At 35.5% G+C, this 19,856-nt stretch overlaps 1 protein-coding gene across 14 annotated transcripts in view; it reads right to left on the bottom strand.

Moving 5' to 3' along the window:
- Positions 1 to 2,869: 2,869 nt before the first annotated feature.
- Positions 2,870 to 19,856, bottom strand: part of CHD9 (chromodomain helicase DNA binding protein 9) — a 282,887-nt gene continuing 265,900 nt past the window's right edge. For 8 of the 14 annotated variants that reach the window (XM_058440973.1, XM_058440976.1, XM_058440974.1 and 5 more), the window contains 5 exons: positions 15,902 to 16,041; positions 15,371 to 15,592; positions 12,051 to 12,179; positions 8,756 to 8,860; positions 3,063 to 6,349 (listed from right to left, as the gene is read on the bottom strand). In XM_058440973.1, the coding sequence (XP_058296956.1) occupies positions 5,474 to 6,349; positions 8,756 to 8,860; positions 12,051 to 12,179; positions 15,371 to 15,592; positions 15,902 to 16,041 (1,472 nt within the window). In that variant the 3' untranslated portion in view covers positions 3,063 to 5,473. The other 6 variants (XM_058440975.1, XM_032157338.2, XM_032157341.2 and 3 more) reach the window with 3 other exon arrangements.

Below are 19,856 nucleotides of genomic sequence, written 5' to 3'. Positions count from 1 at the left end.
TAAAATGTTTATTTCTAGCAATTTTCTTTTGTTTTAAAGTCTATTTATCTGGTATTAGTAAAGTCACTCCAGTTTTCTTAGGTCTACTGTTTGCATAATATGCAAAACAGGAAAAAAACGCCTGTGATATATAATGCATATATATGATATACATGAGCTAAATAATTCATAATGTATATTTAAATTATTTAATTATAAATGCAGGCCTCCTGCATACCCTGTTTGCTTTGCTGTTGAGGTATAAAATAGAACAATCTTACTGGTTCCAAGACTCAAACACAACTATTTCATGCCTAAATATTTAATGAAATAATAATAAATGTATGCAAATATTTAACTACAAACACCTTATTGTTTAATAGCCCCAAACTGAAATATTATATATCTAAATGTTCAATAATTGGGTATTAAATTATAATACATCTATATATTGGAATATTAGAAAGCCCTTAATTATGTTGTGGAAGATTCTTTAATGACATGGAAAGATACTCATGATATAGTCAATTAAAAAAGTAGGTTACAAATGGTATGTACAGTATAACTCCATTGTTATTAAAATATATATTATGTATATGCAAAGAAAAATTACCCAAAGGTTAATGATTATCTCTGAATTTCAGCATTAATGGGGGTTTTACTTTGTGCTTCCCCGTCCCCTTAGATTTTCTATAATATGCATGTCTTTTTTGACTAGGAAAAAAGAATAAGTTAATTTTAAAGATCAAAATATAATTTATGCCTATTAATTTGGCAAAGATTATTTAAAAAGACAATACACAGCATTGGTAAAGATTTGGGAGTAAATGGGCATGCACAAAATGTACGCTGCTAATGTTAGTATAAATAGCTACTAGTAGCTTCATTATAAATGTGGCAACATAAACTGAAGTCCTTAAAAACAGAGGAAGTATTTTCAGTTCTAGGAATTAAGCAAATTATTTAGGGATGGATGCAAAAATGTCTACATAAACCCAAATGTCCATTTTAAAGTAATGATTAAATAAATTACATCTGTATGAATCAATATTATGTATTAAAAATTACATTGCAGGATTCTTATTTGACATAGGTCAGTATATTAAGGGCAGTGCACCAAGTTTTTTTTCTTTTTCAAAGCCTACAGCAGGTAGAAATTATGTACCATAAAACACTGAGTTAATACGAAAAGCTATGTTTCCTAGGGCTGCCATGACAAATTACCACAAACTAGGTGACTTAAAACAATGGAAATTTATTCTCTTACAGTTCAGGTTAGAAACCCCAAATCAAGGTGTTGGCAAGGTTGGTTCTTTCTGGAAGCTATGAAGGAGAATGCTTGTTACTTCTCTCCTAGCTTCTGGTGGTTGCTAGCAATCCTTGGTGTTCCCTAGTTGTAGGAACATCTCTCCAGTCTCCTTTATCACAAAGCCGCCTTCCCGGTGTTTCTGAGTATCTTCTGCTCTTCTTCTAAGGACACTAGTCATTGGATTTAGGGCCCACCCTAATCCAGCATGACTACAACTAATTACATTTGCCAAGACCCGATTTCCAAAATAAGGCCACATTCTGAGGTTCTAGGTTGACATCAGTTTCTGAATGACACTACTCAACCCACTACGTGTAAATAACAGATATACAAAAGATTGAATATATTACTGACAGTGTTTATCTCTGGGTAGTTTTAGTTTATGAATGATTTAAATATTTTTGTGCTTTTCTGAATTTTAAGATAAATAGCTTATATAGAGATTAAGTTCTATTGTGTAAAGTGAATATTAGGTGTAGTCAAAAATCATTTCTGGCTGGGTGTGGTGGCTCACGTCTGTAATCCCAGCACTTTGGGAGGTCGAGATGGGTGGACTGCTTGAGCCCAGGAGTTTGAGATCAGCCTGGGCAACATGGCAAAACCCCATCTCTACAAAAAATACAAAAATTAGCTGGCTGTGGTGATGCATGCTGTAGTCTCAGCTACTCAGGAGGCTGAAGAGGGAAGATTGCTTGAGCCCAACAGGTCAAGGATGCAGTGGGCTGTGATTGCACCACTGCACTCCACCCTAGGTGAGGCAGAGCAAGACCTTTTCTTTATTAAAAAAAAAAAAAAAAAAAAAAAAAAATCACTCTTTTCTCTCGTAGAGCTCACAAAATACAGAATACATCATTTTATACCTCGTATCTCTTCTCAAAAACGTCTAACATAGGCAATTCTTCCTCCAACACTGGAACAGACTACTGTTCCTCTGGGTACTAGATGAAGCAGTTGGTTTGTGTTTATACGTTATGTTGTACAAAAATGAAAAAAAGGTTTTCTAAACGTGAAAGTGTAGTTGAATGTGTTCAAGTTAAATGAGTATGAGACTCCACTGTTTTAGTTTTGTAATTAGAGGAAAAACTATTTTCTTTAATGTTTACAAAGAACACTACCAATGGCAATGAGTTAGGAAACACTCTTAAGACTAAGGGAAAAAAATAATTATTGATTTCTAAAATGGACTTCTTAAAGAGGTGAGGTGTATCTCTGAGTATTTCTGAATTTTTTTAAAAGTCCAAAAACTTAAGAAAATAATACTTAATGTTCAGCATGAAGTTGAGATTGGGCTGCAAAATTGGGGTTTAATAATTTGAATGCCCAAGAAGCAGCTTTTTCTTTTTTTGCAACCACCAATATCAATGAACAACATTAATAAAATTAAATCAAAATGAAAAATTGACAGCATTTAAGATATTGTGGATAAAATTATAGCCAATTTTTGTTTTAAAAATTCTTCCAAGGTATATTTTCCTTTTAAAGATTTACAACTATGGTGTCTGTCATAACTGGAATAAGATAAATTCTATATAAAATTCAATTTTAAAAAGTATTCTCATGTACAGAGGCTGACATCATGGGTAGTCAAAGAATATGTTTAATAAAAAATAATTAAACTTCCATTTGCTCTATAGAACATCATAGAAAGTAATTTAATAAATTACAAATGACTTTTTAAGACGTTTGCTCAACTACAGAAAGCAAATTCAGACTACACAAAACACAACTGGTAAATATTGCAAATGTCCAAAAGAAAGATTGGACTAAGACTTGAATCATAAAACCTGAAACAAGGGCTATAAATACAAGGCAATAACAGCTATAATTCTTTTAGTAACTACCAACACATACTTGGATATCCTTTCAACTGCAACTTTAGTATTATGTAATTCTACTGATTTTTTTTTCCTTATAACCCTTAACTTTACACAACCATATTTGCATGTGTTTTCTTAGCTGATAGCTGGACAACTTTTCCCCAATGAATATTAAATAGAAGTGTCTTGAAACCTAAGAAAATGTTTAAAGTTATGTTAGACTTAATGCTTTGAAAACTGTAATTGCCTTATTACATAGAAAGAGAATCACTAGGATGTTAACCGAATTTATTTGACCATAATTAGGAAAATATTTTCTCTCATAAATTTGATATAAATTAGATTTTAGTGACAAGATCTACAGATTTTTTTTCCTTTTTTTTTTTTTTTTAATTGGCGAAAGGAAGGAATAAAGATCATGTGGGTAGAATTAGAGGGAGGAAGGGAAATGTGGTTGGTGTTGAAATATTCCACCGGTAAACTAAGTTAACTGTGTTTGAAAAACTTTGGCTATCTCATAGGTGTATTCTAGTTAAACAAAAGTGCAATACTGCAAAGGGAAGATACTAAATATGTAATATATCATTTTCATGATGAAGAATTACTACCCACTTCTCCTGGATGGGCATTATAGAGACTATTGCTAAGACATTGCATAAAGGACTATCAATTCAAAGTACTATTTTGGGAAAATACAAAATCAATACAATCCCAATGGAACTTATATAATTTTGTAAATACATATAACACTGTCTCTCTAATAAGGGGTTATTTTACATACAGAAACATAATTTACTGGTAAAGGTCTTGGAAAACCTGATACCATTGACTAACTCATGATGAAGCAACAGTTTTATCAAAACATACTGAAAGTATTTTTTCTGTAGGAGAGAACTGGGACACATTTTCCCCCTAAATTTACGCCCTTGCAGACTTTACCACTAACTTACTTGAGTACCAGAAAAATGCTAACATATATCTCTCCTTAGAATGTCAATATTTTTATGTCCAATTCAGTACTAATTGTTTTCAATATATATGAAGGTGAACCTGGACCTCTACCTTGTCAGAATAATAGCAGCTTTAGCAGGAGAAATTGTATCACAAATCAAATATCAGACAAATTTTACATGGTAAAGGATTCTATGAAATTGAACAGAAGCCTTAGGCTTCACTTTTGTGGTTTACAGGTATAACTTGTACATCTTTTTGAGATTATTCAAAGTGCATTTTCAAAATGGGCAACTCAGTATATTTAATATAAACTGATAACCCAACACTGATTCTGGGCAACATTTAGTCTGCTTACACCTAGAAACTTAAAATGAATTTAGACTATCTGCATATTACTTTACCCCTATTATCTGTTAATTCTGGAATATTTCCATGACATAAAACACAAATAGAAATCTACACAAAGAAAGCAAACAAACAATTTCTTTTACATGAAGTATGCTGTGTTGAAAGTTCTTTTCAGTGGCATTTCATGAGTTTGCCTTTTCTGAACCCTGGAAACAGACATTACTCATCTGAGACATGATTATTTCTCATAGGAGGCCAAACTTTGAAAAGTTAAAACTAAGTATGTCTATAGGGTGCCAAAGTCACATGACACATGATTATTTTATGACTTAATTTTACTGATATCTGAATTAAGCTCAGCAAAAAGCAAGTCATATTTCTTGCCAGATTAACATGATATATAGGATGTGTTTAAAAAACCCCTGAAAACAAGTATAGAATTAGAAATGAATGTAAACTTCCTAAACTAACTCAGCTGAGGTAACAGGTAGCCAGTTAAATTGGCTGATTGGGAAACTTATTTCTTCTTTAAAACATACTTGTACCTGAATTGGAAACATCAGCAGTGCATCACAACACTAGAGCATTTTCATGTAATTAAAGCAATGGATGGTGATGTAGATTCTACAGCTTTCATGACATTCATTAGCTGCCCAAATTATTGCTGAGTTTTGATCTGTAAATTATAGGTGTCAAGGAGGCTGTAAAACTATATTCAAATTAAATCAGTAATATGCATAAAGTATTCTGTGTTCACTGCAAATATATTAAATATACAACTCTTATTGAGCATAATTTCCATAAAATTAACCCCCAACAAAATTATAATGCCTTTTGTTGTAATTTTACACCTTTATGTATTTGATAGTACATACGAGTTCAGAAACTTATGAATCTTAAGAAATATTACATGCAAAACGTCTCTGAAAGCAGTTTGCACTTCTAAACAAATAACTGAAATGTTCGGTCAGTAAGTTATTGATGCACTCAACACTGGGGTATTTACAATTAACTATTAAAGAAAAAATCCAAAATCAGTTCATATTTTAAGTGCAGAGTCTGGGAATCAGTCTTCATTACTAGAATCTGAATCCTCAGATGACGATGATGTACTATCAGATCCAGATGAAGCATCAGCTTTCTCTGAACCTTCATCTGTGCTGTTTTCATTGAGAGGACTTGGTTCAGTTCCTCCTTTGTCTTCCTGATCTTTAATTCTGGAATCTTCTTCCTTTACTTCTACAGACTTAGACGAGCCTAAGTCACTGTTTTTGTTTTGTACATCAAAAGTATTGGACTGGGACAAAGTTGGAATATGAAGATTAAGGCCTGGAGTGAGAAGCATCCCTGGATAAAGTATATTAGATAGTAACAGTGGGTTAAGAGCTAATGGGTTGGCAGCTGCAGCTGTGTTTAATGCAGCAGTAGAGGATGTGGAAGGAGAACTTGACACAGAGTTTTCTCCACCATTCTCTGAACTTTGGCTCTCTGTCCTTTCTTTTTTTCCTTCTGACTCCTTAGAGTCACTTCCCTTTTTGTCTTCTGTCCCAGATTCCGTAGGCTTTGTCAGGAGTCCTCCCATGCCCAACAGATTTGGTAATCCAGCCATTCCTGACAGCAGCATGGGGAACATAGCAGCCATGTTTTTAGCTTCTCCTCCAGAAGGAAGGCCGGTAGGCATTCCCATCAACCCTGCAGTTACTTGCAGTGACTGCAAGTTTTGTAGGTTTTGTTGTAAGGCCTGAAGAGTTGTGAGATCCACACCTGGAAGTAACCCATTGGCTAACAAAGGATTGCCTGAAACACTGGTGGCAGATGCAGCAGCTGCTGCTACTGTGGCCTTTGCAATTCCACTTTTAGGCCGTCTCCCCCGCCTGCTTACTTCCTCTCTCACAACGGGACCAGTGAGAATACGTTCATACATGCTTTCTGGAAGAAATCCCTGGAAGAAATATATATTCATTAATAATCCCTACATGAAAATAAAGAGTTATTAGCTTATCATAAAAATAACCATGAAAAATAGGTAATTATTTGTAAATTTATTCTGTACTGATATTAAATAATCAATTATAATAGCAATAACCTAATTTTATGTAAGTGGTAGCTTCAAACAGCTCTTCCACTTTTCATTTTATCACAGAATAAGTGAGTAAAGAGGTCTTTAGCCTTCCTCCATACTATAAAACATAAAATTGTAGTATAATTCCAGAAAATATAAGGTCCAAAAGAATTTTTTCATGGGTACTTCCATAACCCTTACGTGTTTCACACCATCACTTGTTCTAGAAGACCAAAGAAGTGGCTCCCTTCTAATTGAGAAGAACAATAAAGAAGGAATAGAGGAAGTGAAAGGTTAAGGTTAAAGTAAGATGCTTCATACGAATTATTTTACTTTGGGAATAAAGGAGATAGAGCCATGCTCAAAAAGATACTCAAAGTGGGGTAAGATCACCTGCAGTAGCACTTGCAGATTGGGAACCATAAAGTCCAGGACAACAGAAAACAATCTATGCTACTTTCATGTAATTCTCCCATGATTTTCTGGGTCCCAGAACTCTTAGAAGTTTTAAGAGTTTAGAATCACTGCACAGCACTATCTAATAGAAATACAATGTAAGCCACATATGTAACTTAAAATTTTATAGTAGACACATTTAAAATAGGTAAAACAGAAATAGGTGACATTAATTTTAGTAATACAGTCTATTTAATAGAACATAATCTGAATATTGTCACTTCAATATGTAATCTATAAAAATTGAGATATTTTACATTCTTTTTTTCCAACAAAGTCTTCAAAATCCAAAACCACTGTGTATTTTACACTAATGTTAATTCACATTTCAAGTGCTCAACAGCCACATGTGCCTATTTGTGGCTACTGAGGGGCTACTGTTTGTGACAATGCAGTTCTAGATAGTGGTTTAAGACAAGACTCATTCGACTATTGTTTAATTTTGTTTTGAATTGAATCAACTTATTTTTTCTCTTTACAAAGGCATCAGGGCTTATTGCAGAAAACACAACAAAAAATATAAAAAAAAAATCCATCATCTCATCATTCAGCGATAGCCATTGCTAACATTTCAGTATGTGTTCTATTTTTTTCCTTGTGCAATTATACACATTCTATAATTCCCCCCACCTCCCTTTCTGAAACAAACAAAAAAACAGAATCACAGCGAACTTAGTTTTATAGCCTGCCGTTTCCATTTGGACACCTGTAAGAATAATATCTATTAATTATTCACCATTAGCATATGTGTAGGTTTTACTATCCCAAGAGCAGAAATACTACTGATTTTAATATACTGTGAACTTTCTCTCCCTCCCTTTAGATGTTCTTCTAAGATATGATTTTTTTTTTTTTTTTTTTTTTTTGAGATGGAGTCTTGCCTCTGTTGCCCAGGCTGGAGTGCAATGGTGCGATCTTGGCTCACTGCAACCTCTGCCTCCCGGGTTCAAGTGATTCTCCTGCCTCAGCCTCAGCTGGGACTACTGTCTGGCTAATTTTTGTATGTTTAGTAGAGACGGGGTTTCTCTGTGTTGGCTGGCTGGTCTCGAACTCCTGACCTCAGGTGATCCACCCGCCTCGGCCTCCCAAGGTGCTAGGATTACAGGGGTGAGCCACTGCACTAGGTCTAAGATATAATTTTTAAAATAGTTGCCTAGGCTGGGAATGGTGGCTCAGGCCTGTAATCCTAGCACTTTGGGAGGCTGAGGTGGGTGGATCACTTGAGGCCAGGAGTTCAAGACCAGCCTGGCCAATATGGCAAAATATCATCTCTACTAAAAATACAAAAATCAGCAGGGTGTGTTGGTGGCACCTGTTGTCCCAGCTACTTGGGAGGCTGAGGCATGAGAGGCATGAGAATCACTTGAACCCAGGAGGCGAAGGTTGCAGTGAGCCAATGTCACGCCACTGCACTCCAGCCTGGGTGACAGAGAGAGATCCTGTCTAAAAAAAAGAAAAAAAAAGAAAAAGAAAAAAATTGCATAGCTTTCCAGAATCTTAATGAACTATTAATTTATTCTCAATTTTTTACTAGTATACCATGATGAATATTCTTACATATTTGCTCATATATTTGATTACTCTTTGTGGCATCATTCAAATGGTATCTTAGAGGTTAATGTAAAAACAAATCAGTATTTATTGATTCTCTGTTCTAACCTGAGAAGCATCTGAGAAATTTGCAACATGTACTGCAAAATAAAAATTGCGAACTGAAAAATGCTGTCACGAATTCATGGAATATTTTATTAATTATAATTAATCTAAGATATAATTGAATGGCACCTAATTTGAAAATAATGTATGAGTTAGTATTCATAAAATACTCACAGATTGCTTAACAACATCTCCCCATTCAGGAGCTACTCCATATTCTGAATTTTCTTTTAGGAATCTACATAAATCTTTCAAAGGGGGAGCAAATGCACCTCCAACCTGTAAATTAGAAACAGATTGTTAAATACTAAAACACTATTACATAGAAAACTCTTGATTGCTTTTATTGTATGCTCTACAGAGTTTATTTCCTTAAAATACATATTTTTTGAACCACTTTAGATAATCTTTATGATTATATTAAAAAGGCCCACCGTGACCCTATGGACTACTGATGTAATATATAAACATGTGATAATGTAAATTTTAAACGTTTTAAGTAGAATAACTAGAACAGTAAAATGAATAACTACCATGCTGAACAGGCCGTATAGCCTAGTTAAAAGTACACCCTCTAGAGTTAGACTTACCAGCTATGTGAACTTGAGCAAATCAGTAAATCTCTTTCAGCCTCAATTTTCTGATCTGTAAAATGGGGATAACAATAATACTTCCCTCATAGGGTTTTATAAAGATAAAATGAGACAATTCAAGTACCTTAGCATAATGCCTGTCACATAATAAATATAAGTTATTATATGCCAAGTATTGTGCTAAGTAAATGTAAAATTTATTTTAGTTCTCACTACCTCCTTTGGAGACAGTATTACTTCTATTTTTCAAACGAAGAAACTGAGCCTCAGAGAATTTATATAATTTGCCTAAAGTTAGCGAGTACATGTTACAGTCAGGATACAAACCTAGGTCTCAAAAACCAATACTGTTATCGATTATATACACTGACACCCTAAAAGTATAAAATTATATATATCTTTCATATGTGAAGTATGATATAATTAACCAATCATAAGTGAATAATTTGGAAAAAAATGTAATAATATGACACTGAGACAAAATAATATTTTGAAATTTAAATTGAAAATATTACATTTGGACAAATGATTTATACCTACCAATTTAACATCCCTTTAGAGACTAAAAATATTTATTGAGTAATTTCTTCTTTTATGCCACTTTGAATAATTAAATACTATATCTTGATAGGATACAGACAGGGTTTAATATGATCAGTTATATTACCTATAAGTATTTATTTATTTATTTTTTTGAGATGGAGTCTCACTCTGTTGCTCAGGCTGGAGTGTAGTGGCATGATCTTGGCTCACTGCAACTTCTGACTTTCAAGTTTAAGCGATTCTCCTGCCTCAGTCTCCTGAGTAGCTGGGATTATAGGTGCCCACACCATGCCTGGCTAATTTTTGTATTTTTAGTAGAGACAGGGTTTCACCATGTTGGACCAGGCTGGTCTTGAACTCCTGACCTCAGGTGATCCACCCACCTTGGCCTCCCAAAGTGCTGTCATTACAGGCCTGAGCACTGCACCCAACACAAATATTCTTACGTGGTATTTCTTTCTTTTTTTTTTTTTTTTAAGGAGACTCACTCACTCACTTTTTCTTAAGGTCTCACTCTGTTGCCCAGGCTGGAATGCAGTGATGTGATCATAGTTCACTGCAGCCTTGAGCTCCTGGGCTCAAACAATCATCCCTCCTGAGCTCCCTGAGTAGCTGGGACTACAGGTGTGCACCACCACACCCCCAGCTCCTTATATTTATTTATATAATATATTTAAAGAAGTATATTTAAATAAGTACATTTAAGGAAATAAGTGTATTTACTTAGTCTCTGTAATTCTGTTGTCTTCTCTTTTTTATTATCTCCTTCATTAAGCTTCTACTGAAAATGGAGGCCCTCTTGGGGGTTTATGGGGATTTAGCAGGTAGATTCTTTTCCTTAATAACTCATCAATCCTTAAGCCTGTACCCGAGAGACTCAAGACAATTAGAAACTCTACAAATTAAGGAACATGAACAAACCTCTCATGAAGTTACAACAATTAAAAATAAAATTTAGAATGTTTAATATCAAACCCAACAAGTAAAAATTCAAATTGTTTCATTTCCTTAAAATTGGCTAAGACAAACTCATTCATAATATTTAGTAATGTGAATTTTTGGTATAAGATGAAGTAGAAGGATTTGTAACAAAATCTACACAAGCACAAAATTAAGTAAAATGCTACTGAAATGTCACCTTGTTCTTTCCTTAAGACATGTATGCTATACTTTAAAATACTAACAAAAGCTAAATAAGCTATCTCTACAAAATTGTGGGAAAAATTAACATTAACTTTAAAGAGTTGGTATACCCAACAATACTAAAACAACTGTTATTTTAAAATAGTTTTCTTCTAATTCCAATATTTCTTATGAGAAATTCAAATGTTTTTGGTATTTTTATCCTAGCAGTGAGTGCATTTAACAGACAGTAAATCAGAACTAGACTTATGTAAGGTAATTTAGTGTATGAGAAAAATAATGCAATGAGAAATGTGATCTTCTTACACTAACGCCATTTTTTCTTTCCTATTTATTTTGTTGCTTGCTCATCGGAATAAAAAAGTGTGTCAAAGCTATACATATACAAAACAGTGTCACCGGTTTCTATTGTTTATTTTGTGAGGTAAAAGAGAAACATATTAATCCAAACATAAAACAAGAAATCTATGTAAGTCTATTTCTGAAAAATCTCCACTCTATCATTCATCATTCAGTAAAAGAAGATAAGCCACAAAGGTGGCATTAGTCTACAAGGTAACTTTAAGACATTCTAGTTTCATCAATCAGAAATTATGTAATATGCTGATTTTGATAGAAAAAGACACGTTAAGGTCATCTGACAGAAAATTGCAGTGATAAATATATAAATTTATGATGGCTATAATGTGAATGGTGTCCTCTTAGATCAGAGTTTCTTAACCTTTGCAGTACAGACATTGTGAATTGGTATTGTGGGAGTTGTCCTACGTACTGTAGGAGGTTTAGCAGCATCTCTGGCTTCTACCCACTAGATACCAGTAGTATCCTCTCCTTGTGGCTACCAAAGATGTCTCCAGACACTGACAAATATTCCTTGAGAGGTGAAATTACCCCTGATGAGAATGACTGTTTTTGATGTAGTGGCCTTGTATAAGTGTACAATCATGTGCAATGGCACTGCTTAGGCACAGATGTGTTAAATGACTTATTTCATGTAATAGCTCAGCTAATGAAGCAAGATTTGAAATTAGACTGCATAAAATTATACTGCATGTCTTCCCTCAGAAATCTGACAGATTTAACTCATTTCCAGGTCTGCTAGAAAACACTACCGCATAATGAAATAGTGTTCTGGAGATCTCTTAAATATTGAATCGATACAAAAGATTAAGAAAAAAACATTAAAATACCTTTCTAGCATTTCTTCTGTTAATCAGTTGAACACGTTCTTCTCCAGTGAGACTATTCACATCTAGTTTATTGGGGTTTCTGCAACGATGTCTTTTTTGTTTGGGTCTTCCCTCATGAAGCTGCATTCTCTAAAATATATAGATAAAGACATATCTTAAAAGTCTTTAACTGTGCAAAACAATTCAAGATATTAAAATGAGCTGATCCAAGTAATTTAATAGCATTTACCTTTTGGTTATTTACATTTCAAAAATATCTAAACTTTTTTATTTTATTTTTTTTTGAGACAGGGTCTTTCCCTGTTGCCCAGGCTGGAGAATAGTGGTATGATCACAGCTCACTGCAGCCTTGACATCCCAGGCTCAAGTGATCCTCCCACCTCAGCCTCTCAAGTAGCTGGGACTACAGGTGTGTGCTACCATACCTGGCTGATTTTTTTTACTTTTTGTAGAGATGAAAGTTTTGCCACATTGCCCAGGCTGATCTTGAACTCTTGGGCTCAAGCTATCCTCCCACCTTGGCCTCCCAAAGTGCTGAGATTACAGATGTGAGCCACCATGCCTGGCCAAACATTATTTTAATAAAAAGTATCATATCAATCTTTTCTTCAAATTATACATTAAAAAAGTGAAGCCTGGGCAATATGGCAAGACCCCGTCTCTACAAAAAATAAAAAAATTAGCTGGCCATGGTAGTGTACGCCTACAGTCCCAGGTATTTGTTGGGGCTGAGATGGGAGGACTGCTTGGGCATGGGAGGTTAAGGCTGCAGTGAGCCATGATCGTGCCACTGCACTCCAGCCTGGGGAACAAAGTGAGGCCCTGTCTCAAAACAAAAACAAAAAAAAACCCAACAACTCATATCTAGCAATAAAAATAAAAACTCATCCCATCAAACCATGCTACTTCCCCATACACCTATTAACAAAACAGGGCTTAATGTTTGCAGGTATTTCCAGCCAATTAAAAATATTTTCAGGAAACCAACACTCAAACTCTTCAGCTTAGCATACCAGTCCCATCATGGCCTGAACCTACTCAATTCACCTCTTCTGTTCATTGTTTATTTACTATTAGCCCACTCACTCCTCCACATACTCTGGAATATTAGACTAGTCACTGTTTTATGAATATGCCTTACAGTCATATCCTCTTTTCTACTTTTTTTTTTTTTTGAGATGGAGTTTTGCTCTTGGCTCATGGCAACCTCTGTCTCCCGGGTTCAAGAGATTCTCCTGCCTCAGCCTCTCGAGTAGCTAGGACTACAGGCACCCACCACCATGCCCAGCTGATTTTTGTATTTTTAGTAGAGATGGGGTACCATGTTTGCCAGGTTGGTCTTAAATTCCTGACCTCAGGTGATCTAACTCCTGACCTCAGGTGATCTGCCCGCTTCAGCCTCGCAAAGTGCTAGGATTACAGGCGTGAGCCACCGCAACCGGCCAACTTCTTAATAATTCTATATTGCCTAGAACATCCTCTTCTTGTGTTAACCTGGTCAATGCCTACTTACTCTTTTCTCATCCACCAGACAAATGTCAGCTCTATTTTCTTTATCTTTCCTCAGAAACTACTCTGCCTAGGCAGAGTTAATTTTTCTTACATCTGTTCCCATGAGACTTTATACATACCTTTATTATAGTATACTCTCCACCACGTTATAATTATTTAGCTACAGAAATACTACAATAGAGTGTGAGATCCAAGAAATCACTAATGTAAGGTGATTTTTACATAGGAAAATGCTTTTCCTTGGGAAAGCAGACAAATTACATCTTATAATCTTTGGAGAAACAAATGCTGCCCTTAAAAATATGTTTTCAAATCTTTACAATAAAGTGATATAAAATATTATGATAAAATATTTGCAGGTAAAATGATGAATGGATATACAAGTTTAAAAAGTTAATAAAGGCCCTTTTGCAGTGATAAAGAGAAAGGTATAAGAATTCTTCAGAGTCTAGAGTATAGGTATGACGGCAAAAACTTTATATTGTTTACTGCTATATCCTCAATCTCTTAAAATAATAAGTAGTGCATAGTAATCACTCAATAAGAAATTGTTAATTGAATAAATGAATGTTATCTTCAACATGTTAGGAAGTTACAGTGTTCAACTCAGGATTCCCATTATTTTTAGGATTGCAATATTCAGCCAGGTGCGGTGGCTCACACCTGTAATCTCATCACTTTGGGAGGCTGAGGCAGGAGGATCGCTTGAGCCAGGAGTTTGAGACCAGCCTGAGCAAGATAGTGAGAGCCTCTCTCTACAAAGTAAAAATTAAAAAAATTAGCTGGATGTGGTGGCCTGTGGCCAGGCTGGTCTCAGACTCCTGAACTCAAGTGATTTGCCCATTTCGGCCTCCCAAAGTGCTAGGATTACGTGCATGAGCCATCATGCCCAGGCTCATCTTTGATTAAAATAAACTCATTGTGCATCTGGCGGGGCATAGAGGCTATACTCATAGCTTGAAGAAGAGCTTAAGAGGAGTAGTTTGGGCTCCGGATTTAAGAGTTTGTTTGCTGAGTGGACTTGCACTATTTACTTAAAACTTAAGTGTTTTAATTTCATTTATAAAACAGTTATAGGCTGGTTGCGGTGGTTCACGCCTGTATTCCTAGCACTTTGGGAGGCTGAGGCAGGCGGATTGCTTGAGGCCAGGAGTTTGAGACCAGCCTGGCCAACATGGTGAAACCTTGTCTCTATGAAAAATACAAAAGTTAGCTGGGCATGGTGGTGTGCACCTGTGGTCCCAGCTACTCAGGAGACTGAGGTGGGAGAATCGCTTGAATCCGGGAGGCAGAGGTTGAAGTGAGCCGAGATCATGTCATTGCACTCCAGCCTGGGTGACAATGCGAGACTCTGTCTCAAAAAAACAAAAAACAGTTATAACAATGCCACGTGATAAAGTTATTGTGTTAAATGAGGTAATGCATGTTGTGTGCATAAGTATGTCAGCATAACTGCAGGCACATAGTTAAGTTTTGATACATGTTTACTATAATCATTATTATTTTAAAATAAACTGCTTGAGAAAGGATTGGAAGTTTTATACCTTAGCAACCTTCACTGGGTCTAACATAGTACTCTATATTGGAAGTGATTTTTATTATTAAATACTCATTGAATGCAGAATGGAAAAATGGAAAATAACATTGTATTGTATCAAGGGAAAGATGGTAATCATTTTTTCCTAATTCTCCTAGGTCTTAGGCAGAGCACATATTTAGCCTAAGTGGATGAGAATTTATGCTTCATCATGACAGATCTGACAATTCATAAAAATAAAACATAACAGGAGTTTTAAGGTGTCACTTACAGGAATAAAAGCTCCCAAATCTTCCACATAACCTGGGTGCTCCTTAAGCCATTTTTCCAAATCCTTTCTCTTTGGTGCATCATCTCCTGCAAGTCTTGTTCCATCTTTAAGATTAATAACTGGAACTGGACTTTCTGTATCAGCAATTCCTTGAGGCTGAGTATAGGATAGTGCTGGATTTATCCCTGTGGAAATCTGTGAGGAGGTTAAGCCTAAAGAAACCTGTAAAAAAAAAACACCACATGGTATCTTTATTTCCATACTTTATCATTCTAATATTGGTTCAATAAAGCAATTATTTTTGAAGAGAAAAAATAAGTTGTTGCTAAAAATTCTGCTAAATCTTTTACACTTAAAATTTTTATCACTCTTGGACAGTGCTAAGATTCTAAGATATCATCTAAAACTATATGGTACACTTCTAATTTCCTTATTAATAGTCTATAAAACATTCACAAAACAATAATATGTGTATTTACTAGGATTGAATTTTGAATCCAAAGATCAGTTTTTAAGTACTGCTTTACTTACATGATTAGGTGGTTTATTTCTGTTAAAAAAGAAGATGTCAACACCTTCTACATTCTTCCTCCTTCCTCGCCTTTTTTTGACCACAGGTTGGTTGTCTAATATCACACCATTGGCACCAAGGGTTGGTTGAATGGAAGTACCTAATTGAATTAAAAATGCAAAATGGTGATACAAATTTAGTTCTTAAACAAATTGAAAGTAATCCCTTTCCTAAATATACGTAAGTGTTAGTTCTTATTTTATACATCTTTAATGTAGAAACTTTTGGACTAAAAATATCATCCCCACCTCTCATTTAAAAACCTGAAGAATTACAACCTAGGCCTCTTTCAATTTTTGACCTATCTTCTCTATTTTTTTTCCTGATATTCACACATCTTCTCTTCCTTCCTTGGAGAAGAAAGCATGCCTTTTTCCTAAGTTAAACATTTCCCCTTTCTTTGAACCCATTAGTTCCTATAGTTTCAAAAGCTTTTTTTTTTTTAAATCATTTATCTCTGCTTTTTGTGCCAAATATCTTTTTCTACATTATTCTTTTTTTTTTTTTTTTTTTTTGAGACGGAGTCTCGCTCTGTCGCCCAGGCTGGAGTGCAGTGGCACGATCTCGGCTCACTGCAAGCTCCGCCTCCCAGGTTCACGCCATTCTCCTGCCTCAGCCTCCCAAGTAGCTGGGACTACAGGCACCCACCACCACGCCCGGCTAATTTTTTTGTATTTGTTTAGTAGAGATGGGGTTTCACTATATTAGCCAGGATGGTCTCAATCTCCTGACCTTGTGATCCACCTGCCTCGGCCTCCCAAAGTGCTGGGATTACAGGCGTGAGCCACCACACCTGGCCAGATTTTTCTAAACTTAAAAATATGGCCTAACTCAAACAAACAAATGTTAAACTTTTGGCCGGGCATAGTGGCTCACGCCTGTAATCTCAGCACTTTGGAAGGATGAGGTGGGCAGATCACCTGAGGTCAGGAGCTCAAGACCAGCCTGGCCAACATGGCAAAACCATGTCTCTACTAAAAATACAAAAATTAGCTGGGCGTGGTGGTGGGCACCTGTAATACGAGCTACTTGGGGGGCTGAGGCACAAGAATCACTTGAATCCGGGAGGCGGAGGTTGCTGTGAGCCGAGATGACGCCACTGCACTCCAGCCTTGGCAACACAATGAGACTCTGTCTCAGAGAAAACAACACTTTGTCCTTTTTATAACATCAGAACTTTTAAAAGACTGATCTCTCTTGTGCTCCTTTTTTTCATGAGTAACTAGTTCTTCGATTTCCCATAGTCCACTCCTGCCCCAACCTACTTAAGGTATTTTCTTTAAGATTCCAGTAACTTTTTAGTCACCAAATTAAACTGACTTCTCTCATTTCAGTAGGCACTCAACAAAAATGTTTGTAAGGGGTATGAATGAAACAGTTCCATGCATTCATCAATTCTTCTAATAGATATTTTATTAAGCAGCTATGTACTATACAGTATGATGGTTCAAAGATGAATAAAACACTTTTCCTTAAAGAGTACATAATCTTGAATTCTCTTTATTAAAAGGACATATTATTAAAGGTGAGATGCTTGTTTAAAATAGTTTACATGTTTATAATGAAAAATGCATTTTCAGTCATTCAAGGAGAATTTACTGAGCAAGTCCTGTGTATTCCTGAATAAGGTGTTGCCTTCTGGCGAGCTGTGTAACTTCACAGAAGTCACAACCTTCCTCCCATCTCAGTTTCAAAAAGGTACTTAATTCATACGGTAAGTAACCATTCTGTTTCATACTTCTCATGGCTTCCTAGTCTAATATAAATGAACTGCCTTGAATCAACATGATTCTCAACCTCTGACCCCTGCCCTAGATCTGTTTTTGATGCTTTTCATAACTTAAGATTTAGCTTTCCTAAGCAAGATTTGATCTACACATTTGTCCCAGTAAGAATTTACACACTAGCAAGGTCAGTCTTACCACAAAATACCATTTTCCTGACATCTAGTCTCTGTTTCATGCTATTCCCTGCCCTTCTTTTACCCCTTCTAACAACCCTATTTTCTAGAAAGACAATTATTTAGTTGTCCTCTTATCAAATCCTGTTCAATCCCATCTCTTCCACAGGATGCTGGCTAAGTTTCCAGAAAGCAATGACTTTCCTCTTTTCCAACGTTTATTAACTATAATGTTCTGTGTAGCAAAATATTGAACGTATTGTCTCATATTTTAATGTGCAGGTCTTGTCTACCGGTCAACTAAAAGGAAGAGATAGTGTCCTACATTTCTTTTACTTTACCTTTAGTTCTATCCCTGTACTATACAAAAAATAGAAGTACTTAATATAATTATCTATGAAAAAATATCTGGTTTCTACCAAAGTGTACATTTACAAACATATTCTATTTGACTAACTCTTCATTTTAATTATATACTACCCTGACTTATTTCTGAGGCTGATTTTAATAAACATTAGCAATTCATTTAAGCCAGAATCCAAATGTAAGATTGAACTTTGAAGTCTGTGTTGTCTTTATTTTAGATGTAATTAACACTATTTTAAAAATAGCTTCTTTGTATTGAACGCCTACTAAATGCCAGATACTGTACTAAGCTTTACAAATGCTATCTCATATCATCAAAAACAAAACAGAAATAGAGAGGGATTATTAAGCTCATTTTATAAATGAGTTGGAAACATTAAGCCACTTGCTCAATGTCACAATAGCCAGTAAATGACAGAATTAAAAACCCCAGGTTGCTTGGCTCTGTCATCCTCTATTCACTATTCCAGGTAGTTTCTGGAATGAGCTCTTCAGTTTTGTCCTCTGGTTATAATCTGTGCTATTTTACTCTCCTTCATTAATGAAATTACATTACATCTGGTATCTTTACTCAAGGCTTTCCAGGGGATAATTACACAAGAATACAAAAGGCACAGCCTTTGGAAAATGAAGAATTTTAATCTAATTCTAAAATCTATGAGTACGTATTTTAACATCTGTTTGGCATCCCATTGTGTGCCAAGCTCTTTATTGGCCAGTTTATATACATTGTTTTATTTAGTCCATCTAACAGTGTCATCTCTGTCATCCCCACACCCTTCATGTCACAAACAAGAAAAGTAAGGCTCAAAAATGTTAACAGATTTCCCAAAAGTAACATAGGAAGAAAGATCTAGATTTCATATTTGCAATTATTAAGATGGATGAGATAAAATGCTTAGATAATAACTCTATCTAGGGTGAATACTTGAGATTTTAAATATTTTGTATAGCTGCAAAAGTCATGTTACAATTTTTTTTTTATTATTATTATACTTTAGGTTTTAGGGTACATGTGCACAATGTGCAGGTTTGTTACATATGTATCCATGTGCCATGTTGGTGTGCTGCACCCATTAACTCATCATTTAGCATTAGGTATATCTCCTAATGCTGTCCCTCCCCGCTCCCCCAACCCCACAACAGTCCCCAGAGTGTGATGTTCCCCTTCCTGTGTCCATGAGTTCTCACTGTTCAGTTCCCACCTATGAGTGAGAACATGCGGTGTTTGGTTTTTTGTCCTTGAGATAGTTTACTGAGAATGATGGTTTCCAGCTTCATCCATGTCCCTACAAAGGACATGAACTCATCATTTTTATGGCTGCATAGTATTCCATGGTGTATATGTGCCACATTTTCTTAATCCAGTCTATCGTTGTTGGACATTTGGGTTGGTTCCAAGTCTTTGCTGTTGTGAATAGTGCCGCAATAAACATACGTGTGCATGTGTCATTATAGCAGCATGATTTATAGTCCTTTGGGTATATACCCAGTAATGGGATGGCTGGGTCAAATGGTATTTCTAGCTCTAGATCCCTGAGGAATCGCCACACTGACTTCCACAATGGTTGAACTAGTTTACAGTCCCACCAACAGTGTAAAAGTGTTCCTATTTCTCCACATCCTCTCCAGCACCTGTTGTTTCCTGA

The sequence above is a fragment of the Hylobates moloch genome, unplaced genomic scaffold (assembly GCF_009828535.3).
Source record: "Hylobates moloch isolate HMO894 unplaced genomic scaffold, HMol_V3 SCAFFOLD_6, whole genome shotgun sequence".
In the NCBI taxonomy this organism is placed as follows: domain Eukaryota; kingdom Metazoa; phylum Chordata; class Mammalia; order Primates; family Hylobatidae; genus Hylobates; species Hylobates moloch.
Note: the sequence above shows the minus strand (reverse complement) of the source record. Positions and strands in the feature narration are given on the sequence as shown.